Source organism: Mobula hypostoma, chromosome 6 (assembly GCF_963921235.1).
Source record: "Mobula hypostoma chromosome 6, sMobHyp1.1, whole genome shotgun sequence".
Lineage (NCBI taxonomy): Eukaryota > Metazoa > Chordata > Chondrichthyes > Myliobatiformes > Myliobatidae > Mobula > Mobula hypostoma.
The window spans coordinates 4,447,280-4,467,903 of record NC_086102.1 but is presented as its reverse complement, the minus strand read 5'-3'; the positions used below and the strand labels follow the sequence as shown (position 1 = coordinate 4,467,903).

The following is a 20,624-nucleotide window of genomic DNA, read 5'->3' as shown; positions in this document are numbered from 1 at the left end:
CCTGTAATTTTTTTTTCCCATGTATATTTTCCCTGTCCTCTTACTTCATATCTCCTTCCATCATGCATGGTCTGGACCGAGCACTCTGGTCCTGTACTCGCTGGAGTTTAGAAGAATGAGGAGGGAGACTCATTAAAACCTATCGAATATTGAAAAACCTAGATAGAATGGCTGTGGAGAGAATGTTTCCTATAGTGGGTGAGTCTAGGACCGGATCTACAGTCTCAGAATACACGGACGGTTAGAACAGAGATGAGGAGGAATTTCTTGAGCCAGAGGGTGGAGAATCGGTGTAATTCATTGCCAAGGGTGGCTGTGGAGGTCAAGATATTGAGTATATTTAAAGTGGACGATGATAGGTTCTTGATTAGTAACAGGGTGAAGCCAGGAGAATGGGTTTAAGGGGGATAATAAAGGATGGAATGGGGAAGGACACGTTGAGCTGAATGGCAGAATTCTGCTGCTGTGTTTTAGGACGTTTGGGCAGCATTCTAAAGCGATGCTTACAATTCTTTTCAATACATACTACCCAGATCCTTTACACAGTCCTCAACAAATATCATCATCTTTTCAGAGAGGAGCAATCAGGGACTGTATGACTGTCCCTGGGAAGGGACACCACTGTAATCCACACTTCACTGTGACAGTTCACTGGCAGCTGTAGGTGATCGTGTTCAGGCGTTGACTGGAGTGACTGTGTCACCATTGCGGCTGCAGAATTATTATGTGACCCGCTGTGGTCCTACTGCCCGTGGGAGCACTGCAGTGATCTAGACCCACACCTAATGAACACCCAGCTCCTCAGAATCAGGTTTAATTATCAACGACATACGTCGGGACTTGTGTTCTGCAGATTAGTATAGTGTAATGTATAAAAAATGCCATAAATTGCTATAATATTTTATATGTAAAATTCAATAAATAGTGCAAAAAGAGAGTAAAAATATGTTCTTGAGTTAGTTGATAATCTATTCAGAAATCTGATGGTGGAGGGGAAGAAGCTATTTCTAAAACATTCAGGTTCCTCTAGCTCCTTTCTGATGGTAGCAATGAGAAGAGAGCATGTGCTGGGTGATGGATTTCACTAACGGAGGATGCTGCCTTTCTGAGGCATCACCTTTTGAAGATGCCTCCCCACCATAGAGCCCCATGATGGAGCTGGCTGAATTTGTAACACTCTGCACCTTTTTCTGACCCGGCGCAGTGGCCCCTCCGTACCAGATGGTGATGCAACTAGTTAGAACGCTCTTTAAAGTACATCTGTAGAAATTTGCAAGCCTCTTTGCTGACATACCAGATCTCCTCAAACTAATGAAATATAACTGCTCTCGTACTTTCTGCATAATTATCATCGATGCTTAGTCCACACAGGGCTCTCATTCCCAGTCACAATTGCAGGGAGGATGAGGAATACGTCCACAGAGGGCTCTCATTCCCAGTCCCAGTGGCAGGGAAGATGGGTAATGGGTGGTGGCATGGTAGCACAGTGCTATTACAGTACCAGTGACCCTGGTTCAATTCCCACCACTGTCTGCAAGGAGTTTGTATGTTCTCACTGTGACTCTGTAGGTTTCCTCCGGGTGCTCTGGTTTCTCCCCACATGCTGACGATGTACAAGTTAGTAGGTTAATTGGTCGCGTGGGTGTAATTGGGAGACGTGAGCTCGTTGGGTCGGAAGTCCCTGTTACCATGCTGTATTGCTTGAATTATGAATTGACCTGGCCAGGATCTGGAAGATGTGGAGGATTGCTTTGAACTGCTGTGATCAGGGGCATTTGGTGATTCAAGGGAAACTTTCAGAACTGAATTGGAAAGGGTGTTTTTCAGGTTTAGAAATCGAGGCTATAGGTTTAATGTGATGGAGAAAAATTTAATAGTGGAGCCACCCCTGATTGCATGAAGATTGATTTCTTCAACTTCTGGTATTCTATGTTCCCCCCCCACCCCCTGCTTCTCTCTTTCATTCCCCATTTTGGTTACCCTCTCACCTTTCGCTTCTCCTTACCTGTCATGACATCCCTCTGGTGCCCCACCTCCTCCTCCTTTAGACCCTTTACCTCTTCCGCCTATCACCTCCCACTTCTCACTTCATCCTCTTCCCCACCCCACCCACCCACCTTTGCCCTCACCTGTCACCTGCCAGCTTGTACTACTTCCCCTTCCTTTCCAGTCCTGATGATCTCAGCCTGAAACGTTGACTGTTTATTCCCCTCCATAGATGCTGCCTGAGCTGCAGAGTTCCTCCAGCATTTTGTGTTTGTTGCTCGGATTTCCAGCATCTGCAGATTCTCTTGTTTAAGATTTAAAAGGAACTTCAGGGATAACTTTTATTATACAAGGGTGGTATCCACATGGAACAAGCTGCCAGAGGACATAGTTGAGGCAGGGACAATAACAACTTTTAAAACACAGTTAGACAGGTACAGATAGAAAAAGGTTAAAAAGTTTTGGATCGAACTCTGGCAAAGGAGCTACCTTGGATGGAGTATTTTGGTTGGCATGCAGTAGATGGGATGAAGGGCCCATTTCAATACCGTGTCTCTGAGGATGCATCTGACTGGATCACTGCTTCAACGCATGGGCACAGAGGACCTTGGATGACCCAGGTAGACAGGGTGGTGAAGAAGGCGTTTGACATGCTGACCTTCATCAGCCAGCGCACAGGAGTTGGGAAGATGTGGTGCAGTTATATAGGAAGGTGGCGAGGCCTCAGTTAGCCTACTGTGCACTGTTATAGGAAAGATGTAAACTATAAAGAGTGCAGAAAAATATTTACTAGTATGTTTCCGGGACTTGGGGAGCCTGAGAGGTTGTGTGGACTGAGACTTTATTCCATGGAACGTGGGAGATTGAGGGGTGACCTGATAGAGGTGTGTAAGTTCATGAGGGCATAGCACATTGTCTTTTTCCCGGGGGAGGGGGGTTCTAGAGACAGGAGATGATACGTTACGATCAGAGGTGAGACATTTAATAGGGATATCAGGGGTTACTACTACTTCATACAAAGGTGGTGGGTATTTGAGTCTCTTAGATAGGCACATGGATGTTTTTTTTAAAAAACAGACTTTGTGGGAGGAAAGGGTTAGGTTGATCTTGCAGTAGGTTAATAGGCTGGCACAACCCTGTGGGCTGAAGTGCCTGTACTGCACTGTGCTGTATTGTTCTGTGTTTCAAATGGCGATTGAGGCCAGCACATAGGTAGTGTAGTTAGCATGATGCTGTTACAGCTCAGGGCATCGGAGTTCACAGTACAATTCCAGTGGCTTCTGTATGTCCTCATGGTGAACGCATTGGTTTCCTCTGGGTACTCTGGGGGTGATAGGTTAATTGGTCATTGTAAATTGTCCAGTGATTAGACTGAGGTTAAATAGGTGGGTGAAATGTGGAAGCTGATTTGTAGATTCAGTGAGTGGAACAGAGAACACAGATTGCGAGTGAACACGTTAACTATTCATTAGCAAATGGCGAAACACTAAACCTGGCATCTGGTTTAACCAGTGCTCATCTAATCTATACAAACTGTGACTCTCAGCATTCAGTAACCCTTTTAACTTAATTGGTACTCCATTAAATCTCCCCAAGTTATAAAACTACAAAGCTAAGCGTGCTATACGCGAGTAAATGCGAGGCGCCCGTCTACGTATATCTACAACACTCTTCCCCTTTTGTCCTTCTGCACTGGTCTGTTGCATGCCAGCAGCCATAGACCACAGACACAGATTTTAATATTAAACAAATATATTTTCAATACCTACCCAAAATATAGACAATTAAAACAATTGCTCCCCTAACCAAAAATTAACAGTGCAATGCATCTTAGCTCACAAACTGTGGAGATCTGGAAACAGTTCCTCCCAAGTCTTACTCAAACTGAGTCCTAGGATGGCAATCCAGAAGGTTCTGGAATCCATGGAAACAGGTACAGGTGTCTGTGAGGAAGAGTTCATAAATCCATATTAAGATGACACAAGGTGACGATCACGGAAAATTCCAGAATACAAGTGATCGTCACGTAACACACTGGATCCACACAGGGGTAACGAGGTGACAGTCACAGAAGATTCCAGAAGTCAAACGGTCGTCACTTAAATACTAGAGTCCATGCAGGGATAACAAAGTGATGCCTAAGCTCCAAAATCCATGTAGGGATATCACAAGCTGATGGTCACGGAATATTCCTTGACACAAGTGGTCACCACTTAACACACCCAAATCTATGTATGGATTAGCAAAAAGTGGTCGCCACAGAATACTCCAGAAATCCAAGTATGGATCATACAAAGCAACAGTCAAGTATCCAGTATGCACTATGCCGCAAATTATCACAATCTTCTGGACACGGAGAAATATTGGGAACGCCCACTGCTGCAGTGAACTTAACTCAACTCAACTCACTCCCTCGCTGGTAACTCACAGTCCGTTGCATCGCTTAGCTGCCGAAATTGTCAGAAACCTCCCGAATTCAATAGAAAAAGCCTACACTCATTTGTTATATGATGCCATCCCCTCGCCTCGTCCTGGCGCACCTAAATGACGCCATCCCATGCCCTGTCCAGGCGCACCTAGATGACGCTTACGGTTAATACAAGCAACGTTGACATGTAACAGGTCACCACGTCAGCTTGAAGGGGGCCGCTAGAAGCAAAGGGAAAAGAGCAAGTCTCTCACACCCATGAGACGCCCAGCATCAGAAGCTGGTGCCGTGCTGTGCAGTGCGACCGATGGGAAAGAGGTGCTACGTTCTTCGAACCAGCTGACCATTGACCGACACAGTGGTAGCTGCTTTCAGTCGGCAGATAAGCCAGCCCTTCACTTCAGTGGGTTACTGGGCAGTGCAGCCCCCATGCTGGATTTGGGGCTCACCCCTCCCATTGTTTCTGCTCTCCAGTGTTTGCTCAGTGAAGACGAGCTGGATTGTGTGTGTGCGCGTTCACTTGCAGATTGCTGAGGGGCTTGTACTTGCCGATAACATCCATGCACCATCAATCTACAAAACATATCACTTGGGGACATGAGCTATATTATATATATTTTGTGTGACTGTATGTTTACTGCTGTCTTCTATGTGCTGTGTACGCCTGGGGTGTGTTCTGCAAGTGTCCTTGACCCTAGAGGAACAGTTTTGTTGGGCTGTGTACATGTATTTAGGTGGCAGAGTGGAGCGTCTCTACCAAAGGAAGTGTAAGGAGCTTCTTCCCTCTGCTAGCCTACAAGTCACGCTTGGGCAAGGTGTAGCACTCCTGATCGGGGTCATGTGAAGCCGTGGGAGCAGCTGGTGCATATCGCAAGTCCTTGTTATGCGACCGTTGACAGCAGGCAGACAATCTCCGCAGGGTATTATATTCTCTGAACAGTATTATGGCTGGGGTCCACAGTCTTACAAAGACACTGCCCAGAAGAAGGTGAATGGCAAACCGCTTCTGCAGAAAAATTTGCTAAGAATAATCATGGTCAAATGATGATCACCCACGTCATATGACACAACACATAATGATGATAATAGATTCGTGTATGGTTGATTGATCATTAAACTTTAACCTGAAGTAAATAAACATTGAAATGTGATCCTGGACGGGGGCGTTGTAGAGACCTCCGGCAGGCTGATGAGGCCAGTTTGCTGGGCAACAGTGAGACGGGTTGGGATGTAGGGCCTGGTTCCATCCTGCGTGCCTCATTGCATTGAGGACACAATTTCTCATTTAATGGCTTTGTGTTGCAGGTCGGTTATTCTGAGTGAGGGGCCGTGTAAGCGTTTCTGATTAACCATGAGTGTGATCGCCTACCTGAAGACTCACTTCATCGTCCACCTTCTGCTGGGATTTGTGTTTGTTGTCAGTGGCTTCTGCATCAACTTCATCCAGCTCTGCACTCTGCCCATCTGGTTATTCAGCAAACAACTCTACAGGCATCTCAACTGCTTTCTCGCCTACTCGCTGTGGAGCCGTGAGTATCTGGCACTGTTCTGCTCATGGTTTTCAAGTTCAAGTTTATTCAGCTGCGCTCATGTATACAGCTAAACAAAGCATTGTTCCCCAGGAACCAAGGTGCAAAACACAGTACATATATCGCATACAGCACGTAAAATAATATTAACAGTTAATAATAAAATATTCTGCAGATGTACAAGGTGATATAAAGTGCACATATCACATATAGTTAGATATCAACAGTATAATGCTATTGGTGTTGTCGTAGATAATGTGTAACAGAGTGTTCAGAATCTCACAGCCTGGGGGGATGAAACTGATACCCAGTCTAACAGGCCTTGTTCTTGTACTGTATTATATTCTGCCTGATGGTAGGAGATCAAAGAGATTGGATGGGATGGGTCATTGACAATGCAGAGGACTCTGTGAATGCAGCAATTGTGGTGTATCCTTCGTGATCGTAGCTGTTCGGTTCAATCGGGAGACATGGGTAGCTGGTCAATCACCTGACGTAAAGCAAACTGAATCTTGTATCAGCACAGTGTCGTGTGTTGGGGATGTGCACTCTACAGAGATTTGCTCCCCAGTTAATCCATGTGGAGCCGGTCTTGGGCATGCTTGAAGGACCTGCAGTCTGTGAGAGCAGCTTGGACACAGTGGAGGAGGGGCAGGGTTGACAGATTCAGTAAAACTAAAACAACATGCTGCAGGTTTCCTGAAGTCGTAAAGCATCACAGATAGATAGGACTAGTCAGAATAATAGATGGGCCAAATGGCTTTGTCTGCATTGCAGTGCTTTATGACTCTACAACTCAGCGAAAGGCCCTTTGGCCCATTTAGTGCTTTTCTGCCCAGTCCCATTGACCTGCACCCGGACCATATCCCTCCATTCTCCTCCCATCCATGTACTTGTCTACACTTCTCTTAAATGTTGCAATCAAATCCACTTCCGCTGGCGGCAGCTCGTTCGACACTCACACCACCCTCTGAGTAAAGAAGGCCCCCCACCCCCCAGGCTCCCTTTAACAGTCTTAACGTAAAAAACAGAGAAGGCTTGAAGTCCTTTGCAGGTCAGACAGTTTCTGCAGCGACAGAAACGGTTAACCTCTCATTTCAATGACGTTTCATCAGGACTCCGTGTGTCTCTCCACCAGTGCTGCCTGCCCTGCTGAGTGTGCTAGTGCTTTTCTGTTCTGGTTTTCAAAAGTACAAAAGCTTTTGGGAGAGGTCCTGTTGTAATAAATGTAGGGAAGCACCAATGCTCAGGAGCAGAAGAGACGACAGAAAATGGTGGATACAGCCCACTCCATCACACCTTCAAGGAGTGCTGTCACGAGAAAGCTGTGTCCGTCATCAGGGACCCCCCCCCCACTTCCCCATCCAGGCCATGCTCCTTTCTACCTGCTGCCATTGGGAAGGAGGTACAGGAGCATCAGGACCCACAATATCAGATTCAGGAACAGTTATTACCCCTCAATCGTCAGACATTTGAACCAGTGTGGATAACTTTACTCGCCTCAACTCTGAACTGACACTCACCTTCAATGACTCCACATAGAACATAGAAATCTACAGCACGTTACAGGCCCTTCGGCCCACAATGTTGTGCCAACCAGGTAACCTACTCTAGAAACTGCCTAGAATTTCCCTAGGGAATAGCCCTCTGTTTTTCTAAGCCCCATGTACCAATCTAAGAGGCTCTTTAAAAAAAAACCCTATTGTATCCACAACTCGTGTTCTCAGTATTATTTTTTTAAATTAAACAATTTGTCGTCTTTGTTTGTCAGCCTTTGTTTATTTTCTTAAATTCTATGGTATTTATTGTTTTCCTGTTAATGCCCACAAAAAAATGAATCTGAGGGTTGTATATGGTAACATGTATGTACTTATAACCATATAACAATTACAGCACGGAAACAGGCCATCTCGGCCCTTCTAGTCTCTGCCGAACTCTTACTCTCACTTAGTCCCACCGACCTGCACTCAGCCCATAACCCTCCATTCCTTTCCTGTCCATATAGCTGTCCAATTTAACTTTAAATGACAACATCGAACCTGCCTCAACCACTTCTGCTGGAAGCTCGTTCCACACAGCTACCACTCTCCGAGTAAAGAAGTTCCCCCTCGTGTTACCCCTAAACTTTTGTCCTTTAACTCTCAACTCATGTCCTCTTGTTTGAATCTTCCCCACTCTCAATGGAAAAAGCCTATCCACGTCAACTCTATCTATCCCCCTCGTAATTTTAAATATCTCTATCAAGTCTCCCCTCAACCTTCTACGCTCCAAAGAATAAAGACCCAACTTGTTCAACCTTTCTCTGTAACTTAGGAGATGAAACCCAGGTAACATTCTAGTACATTCTTCTCTGTACTCCCTCTATTTTGTTGACATCTTTCCTATAATTCGGTGACCAAAACTGTACACAATACTCCAAATTTGGCCTTGCCAATGCCTTGTACAATTTCAACATTACATCCCAACTCCTATACTCAATGCTCTGATTTATAAAGGCCAGCATGCCAAAAGCTTTCTTCACCACCCTATCCACATGAGATTCCACCTTCAGGGAACTATGCACCATTATTCCTAAATCCCTCTGTTCCACTGCATTCTTCAATGCCCTACCATTTACCATGTATGTCCTATTTTGATTAGTCCTACCAAAATGTAGCACCTCACATTTATCAGCATTAAACTCCATCTGCCATCTTTCAGCCCACTCTTCTAACTGGCCTAAATCTCTCTGCAAGCTTTGAAAACCTACTTCATTATCCACAACTCCACCTATCTTAGTATCATCTGCATACTTACTAATCCAATTTACCACCCCATCATTCAGATTATTAATATATATGACAAACAATATTGGACCCAGTACAGATCCCTGAGGTACACCACTAGTCACTGGCCTCCAATCTGACAAACAGTTATCCACCACTACTCTCTGGCGTCTCCCATCCAGCCACTGCTGAATCTATTTTACTACTTCAATATTAATACCTAACGATTGAACCTTCCTAATTAACCTTCCGTGTGGAACCTTGTCACAAAGCCCTTACTGAGTCCATATAGACAACATCCACCACTTTACCCTCGTCAACTTTCCTAGTAACCTCTTTAAAAAAAAATTCAATAAGATTTGCAAATCATGACCTTCCACGCACAAATCCATGTTGACTGTTCCTAATCAGACCCTGTCTATCCAAATAATTATATATACCATCTCTAAGAATACTTTCCATCAATTTACCCACCACTGATGTCAAACTCACAGGTCGATAATTGCTAGGTTTACTCTTAGAACCCATTTTAAACAATGGAACAGCATGAGCAATACGCCAATCCTCCGGCACCATTCCCGTTTCTAATGACATTTGAAATATTTCTGTCAGAGCCCCTGCTATTTCCACACTAACTTCCCGCAAGGTCCTAGGGAATATCTTGTCTAGACCCGGAGACTTATCCACTTTTATATTCCTTAAAAGCGCCAGTACTTCCTCTTCTTTAATCATCATAGTTTCCATAACTTTCCTCTTCTTTAATCATCATAGTTTCCATAACTTCCCTACCTGTTTCCCTTTTCTTACAGAATTCAATATCCTTCTCCTTAGTGAATACCGAAGAAAAGAATTTGTTCAGAATCTCCCCCATCTCTTTTGGTTCCACATATAGCTGTCCACTCTGATTCTCTAAGGGACCAATTTTATCCCTCACTATCCTTTTGCTATTAATATAACTGTAAAAACCCTTGGGATTTATTTTCACTTTACTTGCCAAAGCAACCTCATATCTTTTAACTTTTCTAATTTCTTTCTTAAGATTCTTTTTACATTCTTTATATTCCTCGAGCACCTCATTTACTCGATGCTGCCTATATTTATTGTAGATATCTCTCTTTTTCCAAACCATGTTACCAATATCCCTTGAAAACCATGGCTCTCTCAAACTTTTAACCTTTCCTTTCAACCTAACAGGAACATAAAGATTCTGTACCCTCAAAATTTCACCTTTAAATGACCTCCATTTCTTTATTACATCCCTCCCATAAAACAAATTGCCCCACTCCACTCCTTCTAAATCCTTTCGCATCTCCTCAAAATTAGCCTTTCTCCAATTAAGAATCTCAACCCTGGGTCCAGACCTATCCTTCTCCATAATTATATTGAAACTAATAGCATTGTGATCACTGGACCCGAAGTGCTCCCCAACACAAAACTCCATCACCTGACCTATCTCATTCCCTAACAGGAGATCCAACACTGCCCCTTCTCTAGTCGGTACCTCTATGTATTGCTGCAAAAAAACATCCTGCACACATTTTACAAACTCCAAACCATCCAGCTCTTTTACAGAATGGGCTTCCCAGTCTATGTGTGGAAAATTAAAATCTCCCACAATCACAACCTTGTGCTTACTACAAATATCTGCTATCTCCTCACAAATTTGCTCCTCCAATTCTCACTCCCCATTTGGTGATCTATAATACGCCCCCATAGGTGTTACTACACCTTTCCCATTCCTCAATTCCACCCAAGTAGCCTCCCTAGACAAGCCCTCTAGTCTATCCTGCCAGAGCACCGCTGCAATATTTTCTCTGAAAAGCAATGCAACACCTCCCCCTCTTGTCCCTCCAATTCTATCACACTTGAAGCAATTAAATCCAGGAATATTTATTTGCCAATCACACCCCTCCTGTAACCATGTTTCACTAATAGCTACCACAACATACTTCCAGGTATCAATCCATGCTTTAAGCTCATCCACCTTTCTTATAATGATCCTAGCATTAAAATAAATGCATTTAAGAAATTTTCCACCTCTTACTCTCTGTTTATCACTAACAGTGCAAACAACTTTACTATTTTCTTTTTCTTCCTTCACCCCTACATCTGTTCCTACACTCTGGTTCCCTTCCCCTCTTGTATCTAGTTTAAATCCACCGGAGCCTCTCTAGCAAGCCTACCTGCAAGAATATTTGTGCCCCTCCAGTTCAGATGTAAACCGTCCCACCGGAACAGGTCCCACCTTCCCTGGAAAACTGCCCAATTATCTATAAATCTGACGCCCTCCCTCCTGCACCATGTCTTCAGCCACGTGTTGATCTGTGCTATCTTACTATTTCTAAACCCGCCTGCACGTGGCACTGGTACTTTAATAATAAATTTACTTTGACTTTTGTACAAATTCCTGGCATTTTCCCCGTTTTAGGGTGGTGATGCGTTTTACTTCTGGAACCTCGGTACGCAGCAGCTTTTTCTAGTTCCACCCCTCACCTGTGGCTGTGTTGTTTAAAAGTGTGTTTGATGGTTTGTTCCTGCTGCCAGTGCACGTGTTAACCTGCTCCTCTGCTTTCTGTCTCTGCCCTTAGAACTGGTCCTGCTGCTAGAATGGTGGTCCGGTACGGAATGCACGCTTTTCACTGACCAGGCCACTGTGGACAAATTTGGCAAGGAGCATGTCATTGTCATCTTAAATCACAATTATGAAATTGACTTCCTGTGTGGTTGGACCATGTGTGAGAGATACGGCGTTCTGGGGGTCAGTAACACTAACCATTTGTCTCTGTGTCCTCCGTTACCACCTGCAGAGCTGGCAAGATGCTGAGGCTTCCTCTGATCCCTCCTCCTTCTGCAGGGAAGTGATCTTTGCGAGGATATCAGTTAACCTGGTTTCCCTCCCACCTTGAACTCGTGCCCACTGGCACGTGCCGATGCACTGATTAGCTTCATTTGTCATGTACGTCAAATTGTACAGAGTGCAATTTGTCATTTTCATCAAATCAAATCAGCGAGGATTAGGCATCACAATCGCACGGCCACAGCTCACTAACTTGTGTCCTTTGTGGGTGGAGGGAAACCAGAGCTTCTGGAGAAACCCATGCAGTCACGGGGGAGAATACACAAACTCCTGACAGACGTTTGCTGGAATTGAACTCTCCCCCCACCCTTTGCAAGTGATGTAGTAGCATTGCACTAATCACTACTCTACCCGCCACCTCAGATACCTCTCTGTACTAAATCCCATTTTCCAGGATTTGGTCTGTAGCTGACTATGCCTTGGTAATTCTAGTGCTTGCCTAGATAACTGATGTAAGAGCCTTCAGGCAACGTGCTTCAGCTTCCAGCAACAACCTTGGTGATAAAATTCCTCTTTATCACTCTTAAGCCTCATGCCAAACACTTTGGTTTTAGACACCCCTTATTTGGGGGTGTCCGTGGGGGGAGAGGGGGAGATTCTGCAGATAGTGGAAATCCAGAGTAACTCTCTGGAGGAACTCAATAGGTCAGGCAGCATCTACAGAAAGACATAACCAGTTGATGTTCCGGGCTGAGGCCCTTCATGTGACTGGAAAGAAAGGGGGCGAAAGCCTGAATAAATAGTTGGGGCAGAGGGAGAGAAGGACAAGCTGGCAGGTAATAGATGAGACCAGGTGAGGGGGAAGGTAGATGGGTGGGGCGGGTGGATGAGGTGAGAAGTTGGGAGGTGACAGGTGGAAGAGGTGAAGAGCTGAAGAAGGAATTTGATAGTAGAGGACAGTGGATCATGGAAAAAAGGGAAGGAGGAAAGGAAGCAGAGGGAAGTGGACAGCTGAGAAGAAGGGAGGAGTAAGAGGGGAGCCAGAGCGGGGAATGAAAAAAAACAACCATTTGATGAAGAGTCTCAGCCTGAAAGTCGACTGTTTATTCTCCTCTATTGATGCTGCCTGATCTGCTGAGTTCCTACAGGATTTTCTGTGCTTCCCATTGCCTTCCTTGTTTATGGTCATGGTGGCTGTCAGGACTGTTTATTCTCCTCTATTGATGCTGCCTGATCTGCTGAGTTCCTACAGGATTTTCTGTGCTTCCCATTGCCTTCCTTGTTTATGGTCATGGTGACTGTCAGGACATCCATGTGCTCAGTACCTAGGGTTCGGACAGTCTTGGAATTAGCAAGTTCATGTAACTGCCTGAGTAGACATTGCTCACTGCCCACGCAGCTGTGAGTAAGTTCAAGATTCAAAATTGTTTAATGTCATTTCCAATACACAAGTATAAAGGAGAATGAAATAATTGTGCTTTGGATCTGATGCAACACGAAAAAGCACAATAAGATAAAGAATACAAAAATAATAAAACACACAATAAATATAAATACATAAGATAGCTTATATACATTGTATGTCCACAAAGTGATGCTAGGCACTAATCAAATGTAGTTGATTACACTTAGATGGGGAGTGTAGGGTTGACTTGGTGATGTTGGGAGGGCAGAGGGTGCTGTGGGAAGATTGGTGATGAGACAAATGCATGCTTCACTCTTTTTTTTTCCTTCTCCATGCTTAGAGTTCCAAAGTTTTGGCCAAACAGGAGCTACTGTACGTCCCCCTGATCGGATGGACGTGGTACTTCCTGGAGATAGTTTTCTGTAAGCGCCGTTGGGATGAGGACCGAGACACCGTCACGAGTGGACTTCAGGCACTGCGGGACTACCCACAGTACATGTGGGTGAGTGCGTCTGGTAAAGATCTGCCCAAGGGGGAGCAGGGAAATATTGGGGATGGGCAAGATCCTGAGAGGCTCCTGAAATGCAGCAGCGTTTTGTATGAAAAACTCAGGCACCGACTAGTCCAAATGCGGGCTGGCGTTTGACTCCCATTGTTCAGAATCAAATTCATTTATTTCTCACATCACACAGAGGAGTAGAATTAGACCATTCAGCTTATCAAGTCTGCCATATTTGCTGACCCAGGGTTCCGGCCGTTAGGCCTCAACATCTGGACTTCTGGTTGGACCTTCGTTGCTGTGCTGATCTTTTAACTTACTATAAAGTGAAGTTTGGATCGGTACATGGATGGGAAGGGTATGGAGGGCTGAGGGCACAGTGCAGGTTGATGAGGCTAAGCAGAATTAATAGGTCAGCACAGGCTGAAGAGCCTGTTTCTGTTCTCTATGACCCCATTACTCTAAAATCAATCTAACCCTTACCTCCCACGTAGCCCTCCATTTTCCTAACCTATAGCACTGTATAAGAAGTATTCACAAGGAAAATGTCTCAAAGACTGTCCCATAAGGCAGGCCAAGCAAGCCTGCAGTAGGTTGAGGCCACCCTTTCAGTTCTGGTCACTACATGATGTGGTTGCACTGGAGAGAGGGCAGAAGAGATTCACCAGTGTTGTCTGGATTGGAACACTTTAGTTATGGCGAGAGATTGGATAGGATGAAACTGTTTATCGTGGAGTGAAGGAGGCTGAGAAGTGACCTGATAGAAGGTTATTTGATCATGATGCATAGTTAGAGATTGGATGAAAGTGTGGTAGTAAGAGGTAACATTTTATTTATTTATTTTAAACAGAGTGTGGGAGGCTTGCCGGTAGAGGGAGCTACATGAGGGACATTTCAGAGACTCGTAGATAGGCACACCGATGATAGAAAAACGGGGGTTATACTAAAGGGAAGGGTAAGATTAATCTCGGACTAGAATCACAGAGCACTGCAGCGTAGAAGCAGACCCTTCAGCCCATCCAAACTATTCTGCCTAGTCCCATCAATCTGCAGCTGGTCCATAGCCTTCCCATCCACATACCGATCCTAGCTTCTCTTGATAGAGGTTTCAAAGGTCGGCACAATAACATGGGCTGAAGGGCCTGTACTGTGCTGTAATGTTCTACGTTGTTTAGATACTAGATTCTTGACCCATGTGCTTTCCCCCTTCAGTTTCTGCTGTACTGTGAGGGCACTCGGTTTACCGAGAAGAAGCATCGGATCAGTATGGAGGTGGCTGAGTCAAAGGGCTTGCCGAAGTTGAAACATCACCTGTTACCCAGGACCAAAGGGTTCACCACCACAGTGGAGTATCTCAGGGGGACTGGTGAGCTGGAGGTCTCGCACTGTGGGCAATTGCTTTTCCCTGCCATCCCCTCTGTGAATGTTTCCCTGTCCTCTCCCTCATGTCGGTCTCTAGTACTTACTGTGTCCCCTCGCTTGGTTACACCTCTAACCGGTGTCCAGATTGCTCACATACATTGATTTCTCCAACTTCCCATCATTTCTCCCCCTTCCCTCCTTTTTCCAGTTCCCATTCTTGTTCCCTTATGCCCCCAAACTTGTCCAGTGCTGGACTGTGCTATGGTCTCAACTTTGGCTTTGTGAAGAGTTTCAAGGATCAACGTTAGCCCAATGCATCGCTGGCACCAGCCATCAAGGACATAAAAATACAGAAAGGTGCTGGAAAAGGGCCATATGCAGTCCCTATAAAAAATGTTCCCCCCCACCCCCCACAGAAGTTTTCATGTATTATTGTTTTACAGCATCAAATCACAGTGATTTTTCTGACACTGATCAACAGAAAAAGAAGCTTTTGTGTCAAAGTGAAAACAGATCTCTACAGTGACCTAAATTAATTACAAATATGAAACACATAATAATTGATTGCATAAGCATTTACCTCCTTCAAGTCAGTGTTTAATAGAGGCACTTTTGGCAGCAATTACAGCCTTGAGTCTGTGCAGATAGGTCTCTTATCAGCTTTGCACTTCTGAAATCTGCAATTTTTCCCCATTCTTCTTGACAAAACTGTTCAAGCTCTGTCAGGTTGTATGGGGATCATGAGTGAACAGTCCTTTACAAATCCAGCCACAAATTCTCAATTGGATTGAGGTCTGGACTCTGACTTGGCCACTCCAGGACATTATATAGGTATCTGTGAGTCTTGTGAGACCATGGATTTGTGCCTTGGAAGGTATCCAGGGTGCAGGTCTGGGCAAGGTTGTATGGAAGACCAGCAGTTGCCCATGCTGCAAGTCTCCCCTCTCCATGCTACCGATGTTGTCCAAGGGAAGGGCGCTAGGGCCGATACAGCTTGGCACCGGTGTCATCGCAGAGCAATGTGTGGTTAAGTGCCTTGCTCAAGGACACAACACGCTGCCTCAGCTGAGGCTCGAACTAGCGACCTTCAGATCACTAGACAAACACCTTAACCACTTGGCCACGCACCAACACATTAACTTTGTTGTTTTTAAGCCATTCCTGTGTAGCTTTGGCTTTGTGCTTGGGGTCATCGTCTTGCTGGAAAACAAATCTTCTCCCAAGTCGCAGTTCTCTTGCAGACTACATCAGGTTTTCCTCCAGAATTTCTCTGTATTTTGCTGCATTCATTTTACCCTCTACCTTCACAAGCCTTCCAGGACCTGCTGCAGTGAAGCATCCCCACAGCATGATGCAGCCACCACCATGCTTCACGGTAGGGGTGGTGTATTTTTGATGACGCGTTTAGTCTGATGGCCAAAAAAAGCTAATTTTGGTTTCATCAGACCATAAAACCTTCTATCTGACTTCAGAGTCTCCCACATGCCTTCTGGCAAAGTCCAGTTGAGATTTTCAACAGTGGCTTTCTCTTTGCCACTTTCCCATAAAGCTGCAACTGATGAAGCACCTGGGCAACAGTTGTTGTATACGCAGTCTCTCCCACCGCAGTCACTGAAGCTTGCAACTCCTCCAGAGTTGTCATAGGTCTCTAGGTGGCCTCCCTCACTCGTCCCCTTCTTGCACGGTCACTCAGTTTTTGAGGACAGCCTGCTCTAGGCAGATTTACAGCTGTGCCATATTCTTTCCATTTCTTGATGATTGACTCCAAGGGATATTCAGTGACTTGGGAATTTTCTTGTATCCATCTCCTGACTTTGCTTTTCAAAGAGAGGCAAGACTGTGCAGGCGCGTGACGTCAGCCAGTAGAGCGGGAAAGGTTTAAAGAGGCAAGGAATCTTCAGCAGTTTTAGATTCGGAGCAAGAAGGCTGCGAGTGGACCAGCAAAGGATTTCCGGAGCGAAGGCATTTTATGATTTGGGGTAAAAGAGAGGCAAGACTGCACAGGCGCGTGGCGTCAACCAGTAGAGTGAGAAAGGTTTAAAAAGAAGACAATATCCAGCAGGCAGCATTCGGAGTGGGTAGCAGAGTGATAGGGCTTTGACTGAACGGGCTTAGGCGGTAGCGAGGCGAGTAGGTTTACCTGTGTTAATTGCGGAAAGGAACTACGTGTGTGAAGCTGGATTTCTGTGCTCGGTGTTGGATGTGGGAGGTCCTGGAGTCTTCCAGCCTCCCGGATGGCCATATCTGCACCCGGTGTGTTGAGCTGCAACTCCAAGGGACAGAGTTAGGGAACTGGGGTTGCAGCTCGATGACCTTCGTCTGGTCAAGGAGAGCGAAGAGGTGACAGAAAAAAGCTACAGGCAGGTGGTCACACGGGGGCCATGGGAGACAGACAAGTGGGTCACAGTCAGGAGGGGGAAGGGGAAGAGTCAGGTACTAGAGAGTACCCCTGTGGCTGTACCCCTTGACAATAAGTACTCCTGTTTGAGTACTGTTTGGGGCAGGGGGAGAGACAGCCTTCCTGGGGCAAGCGACAGTGGCCGTGCCTATGGCACAGAGTCCGGTCCTGTGGCTCAGAAGGGTAGGGAAAGGAAGAGGATGGCAGTAGTGATGGGGGACTCTATAGTTAGGGGGTCAGACAGGCGATTCTGTGGACGAAGGAAAGAAACTCAGATGGTAGTTTGCCTCCCAGGTGCCAGGGTCCAGGATGTTTCAGATCGCGTCCACGATATCCTGCAGTGGGAGGGAGAACAGCCAGAGGTCGTGGTACATATTGGTACCAATGACATAGGTAGGAAAAGGGAGGAGGTCCTGAAAACAGACTACAGGGAGTTAGGAAGGAAGCTGAGAAGCAGGACCTCAAAGGTAGTAATCTCGGGATTACTGTCTGTGCCATGTGACAGTGAGTATAGGAATTGAGTGAGGTGGAGGATAAATGTGTGGCTGAGGGATTGGAGCAGGGGGCAGGGATTCAGATTTCTGGATCATTGGGACCTCTTTTGGGGCAGGTGTGACCTGTACAAAAAGGATGGGTTGCACTTGAATACCAGGGGACCAATATCCTGGTGGGGAGGTTTGCTAAGGCTACTGAGGAGAGTTTAAACTAGAATTGGGGGGTGGGAACTGAACTGAAGAGACTGGGAAAGAGGAGGTTGGCTCACAAATAGAGAAAGCTTATAGACAGTGTGCGAGGGAGGATAGGCAGGTGATAGAGAAGAGACACGCTCAGACCAACAGTTTGAGATGTGTCTATTTTAACACGAGTATTGTGAAACAAAGTGGAAGAGCTTAGAGTGTGGATCAGTATTTAGAGCTATGATGTGGTGGCCATTACAGAGACTTAGATGGCTCAGGGACAGGAATGGTTACTTCAAGTGCCGGGTTTCAGAAAGGACAGGGAGGGAGGCAAGTGAGATGGGGGCGTGGCACTGTTGATCAGAGATAGTGTCACGGCTGCAGAAAAGGTGGATGCCATGGAGGGATTGTCTATGGAGTCTCTGTGGGTGGAGGTTGGGAACAGGAAAGGATCAATAACTTTACTGGGTGTTTTTTATAGGCCATCCAATAGTAACAGGGATATTGAGGAGTAGATAGGGAAACAGATCCTGGAAAGCTGTAATAATAACAGAGTTGTCATGAAGGGAGATTTTAATTTCCCAAATATCGATTGGCATCTCCTTAGAGCCAGGGGTTTAGTTGTGGTGGAGTTTGTTAGGTGTGTTCAGGAAGGTTTCTTGACACAGTATGTAGATAAGCCTTCAAGAGGAGAGGCTGTACTTGATTTGGTATTGGAAAATGAACCTGGTCAGGTGTCGGATCTCTCAATGGGAGAGCATTTTGGAGATAGTGAACATAATTCCATCTCCTTTACAATAGCATTGAAGAGAGATAGGAACAGACAAGTTAGAAAAGCATTTAATTGGAGTAAGGGGAATTATGAAGCTATCAGGCAGGAAGTTGGAAGCCTAAATTGAGAACAGATGTTCTCAGGGAAAAATACGGAAGAAATGTGGCAAAAGTTCAGGGGATATTTGTGTGGAGTTCTGCATAGGTACGTTCCAATGAGACAGGGAAGTTATGGTAGGGTACAGGAACTGTGGTGTACAGAGGCTGTAATGAATCTAGTCAAGAAGAAAAGAAAAGCTTACAAAAGGTTCGGAGAGCTAGGTAATGTTAGAGATCTGGAAGATTATAAGGCTAACAGGAAGGAGGTTAAGAGGGAAATTAGGAGAGCCAGAAGGGGCCATGAGAAGGCCTTGGCGGGCAGGATTAAGGAAAACCCCAAGGCATTCTACAAGTATGTGAAGAGAAAGAGGATAAGACGTGAAAGGATGGGACCTATCAAATGTGACAATGGGAAAGTGTGTATGGAACCGGAGGAAATAGCAGATGTACTTAATGAATACTTTACTTCAGTATTCACTATGGAAAAGGATCGTGGTGATTGAGGGATGACTTACAGCGGACTAAAAAGCTTGAGCATGTAGATATTAAGAAAGAGGATGTGCTGGAGCTTTTGGAAAGCATCAAGTTGGATAAGTCACCGGGAGCGGATGAGATGTACTCCAGGCTACTGTGGGAGGTGAGGGAGGAGATTGCTGAGCCTCTGGCGATGATCTTTGAATCATCAATGGGGACGGAAGAGGTTCCGGAGGATTGGAGGGTTGTGGATGTTTTTACTTTATTCAAAAAAGGGAGTAGAGACAGCCCAGAAAATTATGGACCAGTGAGTCTGACTTCAGTAGTTGGTAAGTTGATGGAGAAGATCCTGAGAGGCAGGATTTATGAACATTTGGAGAGATTAATATGATTAGGAGTAGTCAGCATGGCTTTGTCAAGGGCAGGTCGTGCCTTACGAGCCTGATTGAATTTTTTGAGGATGTGACTAAACACATTGATGAAGGAAGAGCAGTAGATGTGTGGAAGCATGGGTTCCAAGGGGACGTTGCTTTGTGGATCCAGAACTGGCTTGCCCACAGAAGGCAGAGTGGTTGTAGGCAGGTCATATTCTACATGGAGGTCGGTGACCAGTGGAGTGCCTCCGGGATCTGTTCTGGGACCCCTACTCTTCATGATTTTTATAAATGACCTGGATGAGGAAGTGGAGGGATGGGTTAGTAAACTTGCTGATGACACAAAGGTTGGGGGTGTTGTGGATAGTGTGGAGGGCTGTCAGAGGTTACAGTGGGACATTGATAGGATGCAAAACTGGGCTGAGAAGTGGCAGATGGAGTTCAGCCCAGATAAGTGTGAAGTGGTTCATTTTGGTAGGTCAAATATGATGGCAGAATATAGTATCAATGGTATGACTCTTGGCAGCGTGGAGGATCCGAGGGATCTTGGCGTCCAAGTCCTTTGGCCGCTCACAGGAGCTGCGCAGGTTGACCCTGTGGTATTTGTCATCTTCAATTGTGGAATTGAACTTAGGAGCCGAGAGGTAATGTTGCAGCTACAGTATATAGGACCCTGGTCAGACCCCACTTGGAGTACTGTGCTCAGTTCTGGTTGCCTCACTACAGGAAGGACATGGAAACTATAGAAAGGGTGCAGGGGAGATTTACAAGGATGTTGCCTGGATTGGGGAGCATGCCTTGTGAAAACAGGTTAAGTGAACTCGACCTTTTCTCCTTGGAGCGATGGAGGATGAGAGGTGACCTGATAGAGGTGTATAAGACGATGAGAGGCATTGATCGTGTGGATAGTCAGAGACTTTTTCCCAGGGCTGAAATGGTTGCCACAAGAGGACACAGGTTTAAGGTGCTGGGAGTAGGTACAGAGGAGATGTCAGGGGTAAGTTTTTTACGCAGAGAGTGGTGAGTGTGTGGAATGGGATGCCAGCAATGGTGGTGGAGG

General features: G+C 45.6%; 1 protein-coding gene across 4 annotated transcripts in view; it reads left to right on the top strand.

Moving 5' to 3' along the window:
• The window catches only part of LOC134347790 (1-acyl-sn-glycerol-3-phosphate acyltransferase gamma-like), a 76,871-nt gene that overhangs the window by 34,357 nt on the left and 21,890 nt on the right, over nucleotides 1-20,624 (top strand). For all 4 annotated transcript variants that reach the window (XM_063050214.1, XM_063050213.1, XM_063050215.1 and 1 more), the window contains 4 exons: nucleotides 5,720-5,943; nucleotides 11,297-11,466; nucleotides 13,251-13,412; nucleotides 14,622-14,775. In XM_063050214.1, coding sequence (XP_062906284.1) covers nucleotides 5,766-5,943; nucleotides 11,297-11,466; nucleotides 13,251-13,412; nucleotides 14,622-14,775 — 664 coding nt within the window. In that variant the 5' untranslated portion in view covers nucleotides 5,720-5,765. The remainder of the gene's footprint in view (nucleotides 1-5,719; nucleotides 5,944-11,296; nucleotides 11,467-13,250; nucleotides 13,413-14,621; nucleotides 14,776-20,624) is intronic.